Source organism: Falco peregrinus, chromosome 4 (assembly GCF_023634155.1).
Source record: "Falco peregrinus isolate bFalPer1 chromosome 4, bFalPer1.pri, whole genome shotgun sequence".
In the NCBI taxonomy this organism is placed as follows: domain Eukaryota; kingdom Metazoa; phylum Chordata; class Aves; order Falconiformes; family Falconidae; genus Falco; species Falco peregrinus.
The window spans coordinates 58,816,588-58,831,343 of record NC_073724.1 but is presented as its reverse complement, the minus strand read 5'-3'; the positions used below and the strand labels follow the sequence as shown (position 1 = coordinate 58,831,343).

Below are 14,756 nucleotides of genomic sequence, written 5' to 3'. Positions count from 1 at the left end.
GGTGTCTAAAAATAAAACAATAAAGTGTCTCTGCTCCCTTTATGATAGCTGAGGAGAAACAGGTATGTCTGTTGGTGATTCATCCCACCCTAAATGCAGTGTCTAAGCTACATAGGATGAATTACTGTCCACTGGTGAATCATTTGACCTTTATTAAATGGCAGCAGGTGAGATGGGACCGGTCCACAATCAGTAGGAAACAGGTTCTCCAGTGTATGTTGTGTCCTTCAAACAGGTGGCTGTCATACAGGGGTTCTCTTACCTCTGTTACTGCTTTATTAGGGTTGCCAGAATACCCGCTCCCTCCCCAGAACTTCTTCTCTGAGGTTCCTTGTCTGTCTCCAGGCAGTTTCTGATTGGGTTTAAGGAAGGAATAGGAAAGGAAAATGATTAGGGTAGGAAGGGTTTTTTGTTTTGTTTTGTTAAATCAGAAAAGAGCTTCCTAAATAACACAAAGGACTTTGTATCCCCTGATTGTTTGTTTTATAAGGATAGAAAGAAAAAGCAAAGATCACTTGGTGTGTTAGATTAGAAACTGATACCTCAGAGACTCAGTACACAATAAAAGTTGCTTGGCCAGTAGGTTTTACTTAGCAAGATGAAATTTCTCTTTAGAGCAGAGGTCAGATAGCTCAGGATTGTGGAGGATGTGCTGGAGAGGTAGGAACTCACAAAGTTATTAGCAAGAAATGCCTTATTTCTCTGGAGTGTTCCAGTGACCCAGCCTTCCAGAAGCTATTTACCCGTACCTATACTTCCATGCTTTGTAACTTCCACCTTTTGTTTTTTCCTTACAGTTGCATTCTTTTGGTGGACGATGATCTTCAGGATTTTTTATTTAGCCTGTTAGATACATATAGAGACAAAAAGATAAATTCTAACCAGTCAAGGTGGCAGTTATGAGGAAACATGAAAAGAGGCCAGACAGTAATGGCAACCAGTCAAACCTTAACAGTTTCAGGAATAGAACTATGGCAAAATGAGTTCCCTGGATTGCTCATAGTGCATTTTAAGAGAAAAGTTTAGAAGGATAAGGATTTCTGAGATCTGGTGTCTTCCTTCAGACATCCTTATGGAATCTGTTGGGGAATTTTTTTTTTGGTTTTAAAAGATTAAGTGTCATGAAAGCCTGGCTTACTAAAGGTGACATACTAGAATAAATTGGTAGTTCATATTAGTGGAAAGTGGAGCAGTAATCATTTTAAGTATACTGAAGTATTTTGGTGAAGCTGCTAATGTACAAAAATACTGTAATTAAAACCAGTTAGAAAAAGTTGCAGTAAATGGTATTTCTATCTTCAAAAATTGGGGGAGGATGATCTGAATGTGTTCTTACGTAATATCTTGGTAACCTGTGGAGCTCGGTGTCATATGATATCTAATCAGAAGAGCTTAGTATGGTTCAAAAATAATTGGACTGTTGGCTGTGTAACATTCATTTATATAAAAGAAAAACCCCATAAACGTGGTTGCTAGATCCACAGCCTTATATTATTATAACCAAGTGAGTCAAATTAAACATAATCGTTAATGAACTTAACACAGCAGGGGCAAAGCAGTACAGCTTCTGTGAAGGAAAACTGAGTTGTGCACATGCAGATTAACATTAATGAATAAAGAAATTACTCTCATAAATTTCTTAAAAGCTTTGAAAGTAAGGCTCTCTGGCTTTCAGTATGCCACAACTAATTCCAGGCATGTTTTAAGATTCCGTCCTTGCACAGCTGTTAAATATACTTATTCATAAATTTGAATAATTTAGTAGTAGCTGAATGGTATGAGTTGTGTAAAACTTGTGATTGGTTCAAAATTATTTAAGTAGCTGAATGTAAGAGAAGACCTGTGGTGTTCCCTTGGGATCCCACGGGGGAGGGGGGGGCACCTGGCAGTCTGTGACACCCAGCCTGAGCAGAGACCTGCGCAAATGTGTGTATGTCATGGAAAGGTTTTTATTCTGCGGTAGTTTCTACTGTAGCCGCAGCTGTGTGTTGAGACAAGTCCTCGGGCCTGGAGCAGTGGGTAGTGTTCCAGTCTCCTGCTTCCAACATGCAAACAGTGCCCAAGCAAAGGAAAGTAGTGTTAGGTTTGAAGTACACTGCTGAATTCTGATCCTCCATTTAAAAATAGAAGGGAAAGATTTCTACTGGTATTGGGTACTGGAAAAAACTGAATCGGGTAGGAGTGAGTTTGTGAGGCTATGTATATTCCATAATTACTAATTTACAGGAAACAAGGTAGAGTGTGTTTGTTTTGACCACAATGCAAGAACAGAAGAACATTCATACCCTGAACATTAATTAAAAACTGCTTCCTTATTCCTCACATAAAGTCTTGCTAACTTGTGAAGCTCAGTGCCATATGATAGCTAATCTGAAAAGCTTAATAGCATTCCAAAATAATTAGACTTTTGGATGGATACCATCCTCGGTTATCTTATACAGTAAAAAGATAAACTCTCCAGCTTCAAAGGCAAGTTGGTAATGACGAACATTCAAAAAACTTGACTGTCAGCCATTGCTCATTAAAAAAGCTTGAGTATCAGTCATTGCCGCTGCTTGGTTACGAGAGAGAACAAGGGCAGACAGTCTGCTAGTAGGTACTCCTTGCTGAAAAAAACGCTTTTGCAAATGGTCTCTTGTCTGGACTGCCTTGGTTTTGCTTTGAAAGTATAAAACCTCCAGGATCATAAATGAAGTAACATCTTACATACTGCTTGTCTCGGGATGTTTGTTTGTACATAAACTCAAATATTGCAGTGGGGCTATCATCAGAAAAGCAACTAAAATCAGTGTTGTAGTTGTTGGTAGATTTCTGTCGTGGCAATACTTATTTTGATTATTTATATTTTTAAAAAGTTAGAGATTTAAGTTTACCAGGTGCGACTTCTGTTGGCATTGCATGCCTCCTGCCCCAGGGAGAGTGAGGGAGATTGCTTGCTTGTTTGCATATCAACACCTTGGTGTCAGTTATAGGAACGCTGTTGACACTGCTTATACTTGAACCAGGGAGAAAACAATGTAACTGTAAAATTACTATTTGATATGAAAATCTTGCATTAGTTTGTAGATTGTAACAGTTGTTGTTTTTTTAATCTTATTTTGTAAAAACAACTTACATGATCAGAATTATTGGATTAATTTGTTTTGTATCTTGTGAGACTTAATTTAGCAAGTATCCTAAAGTTATCTGAACTTTTTGCAGGGTATTATAGAAAAATCGAAAGTGAAAGGAATTCCTATCATTATTGATGCTGTAAGTATTTTCTTGATTCAGTCAGTTGTTTGACATTTAAGAATCTATTCAGTAAATGTTCTTCTCACTGGTTTTTGCAGGATGGACTGTGGCTCATTTCCCAGCAGCCTTCTCTTATTCAAGGCTATCAGCGAGCTATTCTTACTCCAAACTATATGGAGTTTAGTAGACTCTATGAAGCTATGGTGAGCTGTTTTCCTTTTTGAATTTTAAGTACGTGCAAGTTTAGTCTTTTAGTCTTTAGAAATAAACAATTTATTACTGGCTTAAAGATTACGTGCTGTTTCTTACATGGAAGAGGGTTTTTATTCCGTAGGATAATCGCCACAATGGATATTGTTAAACAGAGCTTTTTAAAAAAGACGACCCTTTCTTAGGCTTTTTTTGGTACTGCAGTGGGTATAGAAAAAAAATACCTGGAAAGACTGATGATGCTAGGGGGTTTTTGGTTTTTTTCCCCCCATACATATGCTGAAATAGCATGTGTTAGAGTATGTTGTTCTAGTATAAAACATGTACTGTGTATGGAATTCTTGTGTTGTAGCTTAGAGACCCCGTAGACAGTAGTGATCATCATGGATGTGTATTAAGACTCAGCCAAGCCATGGGGAATTTGACAATTGTTCAAAAGGGAGAAAGAGATCTTATTTCAGATGGAGAGAAAGGTAAGTGAAGCCTTTTGCTTTTAGCAATGTGATTGTTTTGTTTGCTTTCAGTTATAGTCCAGTGGTTGGACTGTGTAATAATTGGTTGACGGTATTCCCCTGAAGGCTGAAGGGGAGGGATGGCTGTCTTTGCAGATCACCTTTGGATGATTTGTGTAGATTGAGTGCAACTTAATTTATTTGCTGAAAAAAGTTGCTGATTTCATTTCTCATTTAAATGGCTATAACTTATATTTTACATTACACAGCTATCGAGAAATTAATTTTTTAATCTTTGTGAACTGCTTTAAAGTCCTTAGCTGAGATGGTCTATATAAGCACAGATGTCGTTGCTGAATTAATGCAGAATAATATTGTTGTTTCACAATATATTGGTGTGTGTGATAAACAAAGATGTCTTGAGGTTCATGAGCTGCTCAGTTCCTTGATACTGCCCACCATGGGGCTGTAGATTAGCCTGTATGTATATGACTTGTACGTTAACACTGACAATTAAAAAAAAATAAACTCTAGATTGCCATTACAACTTTTTAAAACAGTCATTTACTCATATGGTTAAAGTATACTTAACAAACCTAGCTGCTTGTCTGATGCTTTTTATACTGATCATTTGCTGTGATCAGTATAAAAGTAATTCATGAGTGCTTTCATCGCATTTTGACCACGTGGCCTTACTTCACATACATAACCAGCAGCAGCTCTGCTTCTAATTACTTGAAATGCTAATCTCCGTTAAACGTTTATGCCACTTCAGAACCGTTTTGTATATACAGTCAATTTTTCATCATCAGAAGCCTTAGGAGTCTTTTATAACAGAAAAACAGATGTAATATGACAACTAGTTTGTGCAGAGCCACCTTCTACATGCCCCTGTTAGTACAGATACTATAGCAGACTGTGAAGCAAGCTGGGATCTAGAAGCAATGTAGTTACACCTATGTAGTGAAGGACTTTGATCGGTCATATAGTACCCAAGTTGCCCTGCATGAAGTCTGCTGTCATATTTGCACCCATAGCAGACTTAATTTGTAACCTTGGACAGTCAGGCCAGGCTGAACTGGGAGGATGAACTCTGCCAGAGGATAAAATATCCCACCTCCAGTTTATGCCAGCTAGAGAGCTTTAGAGCACTGTAGAAAGTACCGGTTTCTTCCGCTGGTTTTATGTCAACAGTGTTCTTTTTATGCAGAGTTGTTGCTTTTTTAATGCCTGTCAGGAAAACTGGGTGAGCGCTTTAGATTGAGCACATTACGTAGTATATCTTCTGTTCTTTTTTGTTATTCTTGAGACAAGTGTACCCCCACCATTGCTGAAGAGAGGGGACACTCCATCTCCATTGTCTCTTGTCATGCAGGATTCAAAAAACCAGGAAACAACTGAAATTCTTTCCAATTTCAATTTCGTATGTTCAGGTGTGGCACAAGTTTGATGTATGGCTTGCTTGCTCTGGGGGCTCTTTGTTGTTTTTATCCCACCTTGTTCTTTGTTGTGTTCTGATATTTTTTTCTCTTAGTTAAGTGGCTCTTTGCTTTGAAATAAAAACAGTTCTGGGCCTTTACAGCAGTTGTTTGATGTCCAGCTATAGGGCTGCTCTCTTGTTCTTACCTTGGTTCTGTCACTGATGTTTTCTCTTTCCTGGATTACAGACATTACAGGCAGCATTGCTGAGCTGTAAGAAAGCAGTTGTCAGGTTTAATACAGGTTATAATGCCTGTTACAAATACTGGTTTTAGGGTTTGTGTTGCTTGCAAGAACGTTCCTGAGAATTTTACAGAAACTATAGACTTCAGCTTCCTTTCAACAAGAGTGTTCTTTGGGTCTGGGAATTACTGTCAGTCAATTTTTTAAAAGCTTCTCAAATGCAAAATTACATTGAGAGAGAAGATTCTGTTGTCTGCTCTGTGCCACAACACAGAACATGCTGCCATGTTACTGACGTTGAATTCTCTCCCAGGTGTTTCGCTCCTAACTTCTTTTTTCATCTGTCTGTTCTTTTGATCTGATGTAATTTTTTTTTCAGCTAAGACAACATACATCCATGATTCCAGTGTGAGGGAAAACCAGATCACTGGATCAGGCCAATGTCCTCTGAGCACAATCAAATACTATGAAAAGATCTGTGTCATTTTTCATGTCATCATCTGTTCGTAGTGCTTAAGCCCTACCTGTTTTCAGGTGTTTACTGCTTGAGCTTATGTGCTTAGCACACTGATACTGTAGTTTTATTCCATAAATGACTTTTAAACTTTCTCCTTTCGGAATATACTGCATGCATGCTTTCTGGGAAGAAAAATTTTAAAAAGTAAGTCTCAGTGCACTCCAGGAAAACCGGAAATTGCAAACTTAACTATGTAGTTTTAGTGTTCTGTGCTTGGCTGTTCTGGAAGGAAGGCTTTTTGAGGATGCTGAATTTTGCAGCAGGAAAGGCTGGCTTGGTGAATACTTTATAGCTCAGAGTGATTGTAGTGGTTATTTTCACAGTACTTTTATTCATGAGTCAGTAGGAAATTCAGAGACAATTGACTTCTGTTAGCTGAAGACAAAAAAAGTTACCGGGTGATTTGAATAGTGAGCTGGAAGTACAGGTGTTGCTGAAGGATTGCTGTCAGAAGATAACTCTGTCATCTAAGCAGACAAGCACAATACATTCTGATTGGAAGCTGAAGCTTAATAAATTCAGATTAAAAGGCAGGTTTTATTAACGGACGAAGAAATTAGCAATGACAATAACATACTTAGAACTTTGATCGGTTGCCAAACTGTGAAGTGTCTGGACACTTTTGAGGTTTGTTTTTATAGATCAGATTAGGTGGTGCAGGTGGTTCTTTATGGCCTTAAAATCAGTACTGAATCAATACATGGCCTCTGTGAAATCAGTAGCAGTCCTCTACTATAAAGGAGGTTTTTCTAAAATTTATCTCCATTTACAGTTATGAGCTGCCAACTGCCCTGTAAACGTAATCACCAAAATTTAAAATTAAGTTTTATATACTGTTTTTCTCTTTCCTTTTGCAATTTCACATTATAGCTTGGTCTACAGTTGTTGATTCCCTGCTCTACAAAGATGAGCTTCACCATGCTCTTGGTAGGTGATATCAGTGCCATCACTGACCAGGGTAGGAATGAGTACTCAGCCTGTGGGTAAAAGGTAAGTCAGCTTTTATTCACTATGGCACAGCTCTCTAAGGTTTTCTTTTCATTATTCTTTGGAGAACTGGTCAATAATAAAGTGTGGTTATACCAGTCTTAGTTCCTAACATGTTTAAAATTTGGTTAGGTCCTTGAAGTAAAGGATTTGGATTTTTGTTTTTTAAATGTTATAATGACTTTTTTCTGCATTTTCCCCAGCACTTGTGTTTGTCCTCTCCTCCCTTCCAAAAAGCAGACTATGGGTAACCAGCCCACTGCTGCCTGTGACTGCTTTCACCTGGAGCCTGGAGCCAAACATAGTTTCTGTCCAGTTGTCCAGCCATAGCTATGGTCAAGAAATGCAAAGCAGCATGTGAGCAAGATTATTGAGTACTGACTGTGGGGTCAAAAGCCAACTCTTGCCCCAAATCCCCAAGCAGCACTTCTGATTTCTGCCATTCGTTCCCTCTGCAGCTGCAAAGGGAAGCTATTCCGTGCTTGTCAGTCCCTGACTCACTCAGCTGAAAGCTCTTACGATGTCCAGCTGCCTAGCAAATTTTGCCTAGATTTTTAAGTGAGAGGCAGCACCTTTGTCTCCTGTGCTGCTTCTGCAGAGTGAGCAAAACAGAGGTGTCACGGTTCCTGCCCATTGCGCCACTGCGCTCTCCATCACATGTGCAGCCTAGCCTGCTGTCTCTCTGGCACTGCTTACTTGTCATCACATCTGTCCTCTGGCGCTCCTGCACCTGTCCGAGAAAAGTACTGTAAAATTTGGATCATTTTCTTGTAACTTAAATGGCCTGGTGTCTCACACTCAAGGACCTATCTAAGTTTTAAAAGTGTGATTAGGGAATATAAAAGTATAAGCACCCTTTATATAAAAGCCAACTTACATTTTCCACATCAGTTGAGTGATTTCTCCAGCCAAATTCATTAATCTTTGTTTCCCTGTCTGTATGCACTTTGGGACATGTTTCTGGGAGTCCACAACCTCCAGCTATGTGCTTTTGTGAACTAACTTGCAAAAGGAAAAAGATAAATTTTTTACTAGTGTGAGTATCTGCCAGGTCAGAGATACATATTTGTAAAATATTTTACTGAAGATCTGATAATGGTCTAAACCTTGCATTTGATGGACCACAATGGTCTTGATAGCTACATTATTTTGCATAGAAAATGGAAATCCTAAGTATTTTAATTAAACGAGTATTTGCTGTTCTGTGGGGCAGCTGGTGTTAGCTGATCCAATCTAGTTGGATCATGTTGGCAGTCAGAATGGTCGTATCTTTCATATATGGACTCCTGAGCACATCAGAATCAGTGTAATACTCCTGCTCTGTAATTGGGAAAAAAATGAAAAGAACTTGTTCAGGACATTGGAGATTCAAGAATTTAATTTTAGTCTCCAGGCTGTCTTTCGGTCTGCAGTCTCAGTAGATGTGACGCTTCATACAGGCTCTTTGGCCTTCTTTGTCATCATCAATATTACATGTTTAGCCTCAACTAGCTATCCCATATTTCACATTCTGTGTTCTACATACAAACATAAAAACCGAATCCCTAGGGTTTGGGGTGTTTCCACTACTGTGTGAACACTGAATCAAGAGCACAGGGATGTACAGTACTTTGTATTGTACATGGGCCTTTGGTTTTCTGACTGTAATGTGTCTGGGAACTAGTGTCGCAAGTGGGGCTGCCTGTGTACAGCCGTATCAAAACTGGTGGTTCCCAGTTAACTTGTAGTGCTTGATCTCAGAGAAATTAGTAAATCCTAATTTTTTTTTTCCTTTAAAGAGAGGACAGCTATTTTCAGTTACATAACAGACTGTTGGTTGTTTTTTTTTTTTAATCAAGTGCACCGTACCTGTAAATGGGTTGTTCTGGGCTTTGATCTGCCAGCAAAGTTTGGGCTGGGAGTTCCTGCTGGTAATGGTATAATTAAGTATGACACCATAGGCTGAATGCTGCCTCAGATGCTAATGTTTATCTTATCTTCAAGGAGTGCTGAAAAGGGTTTAATGGTAACTTCTTTATGGCCTGAAATCTCTTAAACATAGAGCTACTAAATGACTTGGACGTAGTTACCTAGGAAGTCTGGGGAATTGTGTGGAGCCAAAAACTCCTGAATTTCCGCTTTCTAATATTCTGTCAGTATGACAGCCCTCAATTTTTTGTTTCTGTTGCACTCAGATTTTGGTAAAAATTGTTTACATGGGCTTAGCTAAGCAAGAAATACGGGTGACTATATGTGAGGGATGCGTTACATTTGCTGCATACAGCTCTGGCAATATTTATGTGGTGTTTAATTGCTGAGATTATGTTGAAACTGTTGAATAGCACTGTGGTGGTTCTGACACCAGCAGATCTCCTTGCCATACTTCATTCAGCAATTTTTTCAATTACATCAATTTTTATTTCATTTGGCCTTTTCTTATGGTAGTATATGTACGCTCCGTGGGTAGGTGCTACAGAGCTGGGGGGGTGTGGGTGTTGGGGGGGTTAGTTCTCAGAAAGTTATTTTGCATAGTTTTCAATAAAAGACTCTGTTACGAGGTGGATTTTCTTGGTTTATCGCCCTGTGAAATAATGGTATCAGATTTGGTTGCCCAGACGTATTAAAAAACAAAACAAGACACCCTGCCCCAACAGCCAATTTGGCTGGCATTGGCTGTGTGTTTCTGTCTTAAGGCTGAACTATAGGTGAACCTCTCCATTATTTTGAATGGGACTGGTGTCAAACTAATTGACCTTAAGTGGCCCTGGTTGCTGCCTTTCAACATTGACACGTGGTGATTTCAGTCTTTGCAGTACCCTGTTGTCCAGCATCCAGTCATCTTGGTGTCCTCAGCTATTCCAAGAACCACGTTTCATAGGCTTTGTGATGTACACGTTCATCCCTGGTTGAATGTGGTACAGTCTTACTGAGCAATGGGCCAGAAAATACTGTATCCTCATGTAAATACATCGTTCTGCTTCTCTCCAGGGAATAGAACTGCCTGTCTTCTCAGCATCATCACTGACTCTTCAGTCATGTCAGTGTAATCGAGGTCTTGTAACATTGCCACTGGTTGTCACTGCAGCATATATGGATGTCACTTCTGGGGTCCTTAAAGAACTGCTTGAGCTGTCTTCACAGAGAGTCCCAGATATTTAGTGGGGGAAGTTGGGTTTGGGGGAGTGGGAAGACAGCAGCTTTATTTTTGTTGTTACAGGAGAAGGCTGGGAAAAGCATCAGGAAGACTTTGTCCTTGCAGATTTGGCAGTATGCCAGTTCGTCCTGATGGTAGTGTGGGATTCCTTCTTTTATTTTGAAAGCTTTTAACAGTGAGTGTAGTTCAGAGGAGTTTTTCATTGCTTTTCCCATTGCCTTTTGTAATGTTCATCATCCTTTTATTTTGAGGTGTTCTTTGAGGAACTGAGCCTCTGCACAAGAATTGCCTGAGCGTTATACCTTTCCCCCCCCCCATTCAAATGAATTTCCTGTAGTTCTGCTTCTTTGAAGGTATTGCATGGATTTGTTTTCCAGTACCTCTGTGCAGGTACAAAGGTCTGCTTTTGTGGTTGCCTATGAGGTAGTCTGCATGTATTTGAGACCTACTTTTTAAAAATCCACAAACAAAAGACCACTCTTTTTTTTTTTTTTTTTTTTTTTTTGTAGCAGGGTATTATAATTGGCCTGGTTCGAGGAGGTCTTGCTTTCCTGTACAGCTCAAAACTGACTGGAAGGTTGTGGGACTACAGAATAGTGGCAGATGGTGACATACAGCTAATAAGCGGGGGCTTGTGCTCAGCTGTCAGTCAGAAGGCCCCAAAGCTTTTGAACAGAGGATTTCCATCCTGCCTCCTGCCAGGAGTTCAAGCCCTCAAAGTGAAAATCCTCTGAGATACCATCTTCAAAGTAGCACAATTAGAGATAATTTCTCCAAAGCACCGTATTAAAAAAACCCCCACCAAACAACAAAAAAAACCAAACCAAAATTATGCCACCTGAATGGGCCTACCTTCTTCAGACAGCTAACTCAGAAGAGCATTACACTTGTGAAATTTGACATTAACTATTGCTCACTGAGAAACACATACAGAATCTTAATTTGGGGGGGAGGGGGGAGGGGAGAAGAGTGATTGGGAAAATTAACTGCTGGCAGTGCTGCAGCAGTGTCTACTGTTTTCATGGTGACTAATGAATCTTTGCCCTCTCAGTGGCAGAAAAAATGCACAACTGCCTGGCCTCATGAGCCCAGCAATTACTGCTGGAAGAATCGGTAGGAAATGGAAGTGAAGTACAATTCTTTATTGCACCAAGTAACAAAAAGCAGAAATGAATTATGCTAATGAACTGGAAGGGGGTTTATTTGCATTAAGTAGTTTTTTACCTCCTGCTATTTAAGATTTATCTGCAAGTCCTTCAGTTTTGTGCAGATTTTTCCTATTTTTTGTAAGAGAAGAATTCCTTTTAATAATATAGATAGCACTCCCTCTAAAACAGCTGGGCTGTTCTGTTCATACACCTTGGAGAAACCCAGCATAGGTGACTTGAGAAAATGGAGGTGAGAGCTGTTGTCGAAGCAGTGTCTTGCTTTATACTTTGCTTGTGTACTTGGCGTGCTCAGGAGCACACAAATGATCGTGTGCATAGTCCTGAACCTGTGCAGCTCCGCAGCAGGTGACTGGAGATGCTAAGGATCACTACTTGGCCACTGATGATTATACCAGCTCTTCTGTTCTCCAAGAGGAAAATAAATTTCTCCTGTTTTTTTTTCAGAGCCAAGCAAGAAGGAAAGCTAAGGGTAGATACATACTCACAAGACAGTTTCAAGAAGGGTAGAAGAACTGATGCAGTTTTCTTTTTGTGTGCCTTATGTATCCTTCAGGCTATCTGCTTGGGCTTGTTGAGAGTGGAGAACAAAGGAGTTAAATTTAGTGAAAACATCTGCATGTTCTTCACAGTTAAAACTCCACAAAGATCAGTTTGCCCAAGGTCCTTTGTATATTTAAAAGAGAAATGTAGCATCTGATATTCTGACAGAGCCTATCCACAGTGACACCGCCGACAGAAACACACGTGGATGCTGAGAACACGTTAATTGGCTGAGAACTCTCTCTTTGCATAGTTTTTACAAAGGCCAAGGAAAAGCCTGTTTTCAGTAAAACACCTTTCTCACGAGCACGGCAGAAGATTTGAGATTTTTAGTTCTATTTTGCATTTGTTCTTTGTAAAACACCTTGGTTTACGTTTGAAAACTCTGAACATCAGAGACTCTGGAGAGCTGTGTTTGTGCGGTGGCTTTGTGGAGGTACTTGGTCCAGTTTGGGGTGATCGCTCATCATGGCAGCATCAGTTCACGTGAATCACTAAACCTATGAGTGACTGAATCTTCCGTGCAGGCTGAGTGAAGTGGAGAAAGCATATACATTGTGTGATGTTATTCGTAAACGATTGAAAAGGAATTACAAAAGTATTTTTAAAATGTTAATGCAATAATATTTTTTTTTTAAGAATAGTGTATTTCGGCATATGCTGCTGCCTGTGATTAATCTCTCACCTGTTAATTGCTGTGTGCCTCAGAGGTTAACCCTCACAGCTACAGTGATATCATTGTAAATGGAAGAAAAAACGCACATGACTTTGTTTTTGATTTGTCTGTTCATAGTACTTGTATGCAGTCATGAAGGAAGCAGCCGGAGATGTGGTGGACAGGGGGACCTCCTTTCTGGTTCTCTTGGAGTCTTAGCACATTGGGCATTTCTTGCTGGAGCAGAAAAAACAAATGGGTATGAATATTAATTAATAACTTCTTTAATTCCTGTGAGTCTGTGTTCTCCTGTGGCAGCTGTTGTAGACCTGTTACAGAAATTTCCAAATGAAATGGAAGTTGTTGGAACTAAGGTATCCATGTACTTTTGAAAAATGTAAGGGTGTTCTAGAGCAGTCTGCATAATAGATACAATTTTAATAAGACAAACTCTTCAGTAATCTAGCATCTCCCAAGTTTGAGGCAGAAGAAGAGGGTGAACCTGGATCGATTCCCCAGGACATATATGTATGAGGTAGGTGTTTTCAAAACAATCGAATGTAGGCAGAAAGTATGAAGAATAAATAAGTGGTAGTCACTGGCAGCAACATCTCTGTAGTTCAGAAAGCGTGTCATTTAGTGTTGGTTTTGTAATTTGGTGAACCCTCTTGCAGTGTACCGAAGTAAATCAGTTGGGGCAGGTAAGTGGAAACTTGGAAATAAAATACAATTCAAAGAGGGTAGCCATTTTAAGGCCAAGTGGCAGTCCAGTTTGGTCATACATGCAGCTGGCTCTCCTGTCAAATTATGTCAATTCCTGTCCGACTAGTTGCTCCATACAGTCATGTAGTCTTTCTGTGAAAGTAGCTGCTTTAAATAAAGTTGAAAGGAACCTGACACAGGCAGTTAGGAAACAACAATCCCTTTCCCAATAAGTAAGGAGCCCTTGAAGCTCGAGGAGTGGAGGTCTCTTGTCTTTTGCATGCTACATGCAGGTGCACATGGTTAGACGTCCACAGGAGTTAACTACTCTGTGCTCGCGTTTACTGCAAGAGCAACTGCACTTGGTCCCCCAGGAGGAATGAGGGACCAGTTGAACCAGACTTTAAAATTCTGAAATCTAACAGTGAGAAATGAAATCAAGATTGATTGTGTACCTGAAATCGCAGCTGCCACTAAAGGAGGAATTTTGTTTTACTTCATTAAAAGAGTGACTTCTTTTTTGCATGGTATAGAACAGATCGGTATTAAATTGTTGAAGAGATTAGCAAACACAGCACATTTTCTCCAGGCTGTCCTGTCCTGGGCTCCTGTGGCTTTTCCAAACAGCTTGCCTAGAAACTAATTTATTTTATAGATGAAGGAAAAGTGGGAGAGTATAATTGGCATCAGCAATACATTGTATCTCCTGTGGTGGTGTTAAGGTGACCCTTCTCAAACACCTGCTGTAGCAATCCTGTTTACCTCATGTATTTCAGGAAAGGAGGAGCTTTTTTGGTTTAGTGAATCAGGGCATCAGCTTGTAGGCTGCACTGCAGGCAGTCCAGCCAGTCCTTTCATGCATGTGGTCAGCTCTGCTTTTATAAAACAGGTCTCTGCAGAGCAGGATTTCGAAACATTAAGATTGTACTGGCTTTCAGGGGTACTAATGGCATAGTAGGTAGGATTCCCCTGTTTACTTAAGTAGACAGGATGCTAAGGTGATGTCTTTGGATTATAGCGTGTATCAAACTGGTTGTGTAGCAACCTTAGAAATAGGAACTTTAACTGTCTTGAGCCCAGAGGCCTTGCAACAGCTCTTGTTTCACGGCAATATTTGAGCATCCAGGATTGACTCTCAGGGTGGCTTAAGTGCGAACTCTGGCACCTTGATGAGTGTATGAAGTTGCTGTTTTCAAGGAAAAGATACACAAAGCTGCCCTGGTAACACCTAATTGTAAACCCACATTCTGCTTTGGCTGTGTTCTGTATCATGATCCTTCACAAAACTCTTACTTGGCACAGGAGCCAGTAGGTCCTTAGTGACTCACAGGCAGCTCTGTCCCAGCTACAGCTGAGGCTGAGCTTTCTCAGGTTTTGTCATGGTTTAACCCCAGCTGGTAACTTAAGTACCACACAGCTGGCCATTCACTCCCCTGCCCCGAGGGAGGGGGAGGAGAATCAGGAAGAAATGTAAAACTCAAGGTTCAGATAAGAA

The 14,756-nt window shown here is 40.0% G+C and overlaps 1 protein-coding gene across 7 annotated transcripts in view; it reads left to right on the top strand.

Annotated features, from left to right (window-relative positions):
- NAXD (NAD(P)HX dehydratase) overlaps positions 1-14,756 on the top strand; it is a 50,420-nt gene that overhangs the window by 34,069 nt on the left and 1,595 nt on the right. For all 7 annotated transcript variants that reach the window (XM_055802797.1, XM_055802794.1, XM_055802795.1 and 4 more), the window contains 4 exons: positions 3,202-3,252; positions 3,333-3,437; positions 3,797-3,917; positions 12,698-12,818. In XM_055802797.1, coding sequence (XP_055658772.1) covers positions 3,202-3,252; positions 3,333-3,437; positions 3,797-3,917; positions 12,698-12,818 — 398 coding nt within the window. The remainder of the gene's footprint in view (positions 1-3,201; positions 3,253-3,332; positions 3,438-3,796; positions 3,918-12,697; positions 12,819-14,756) is intronic.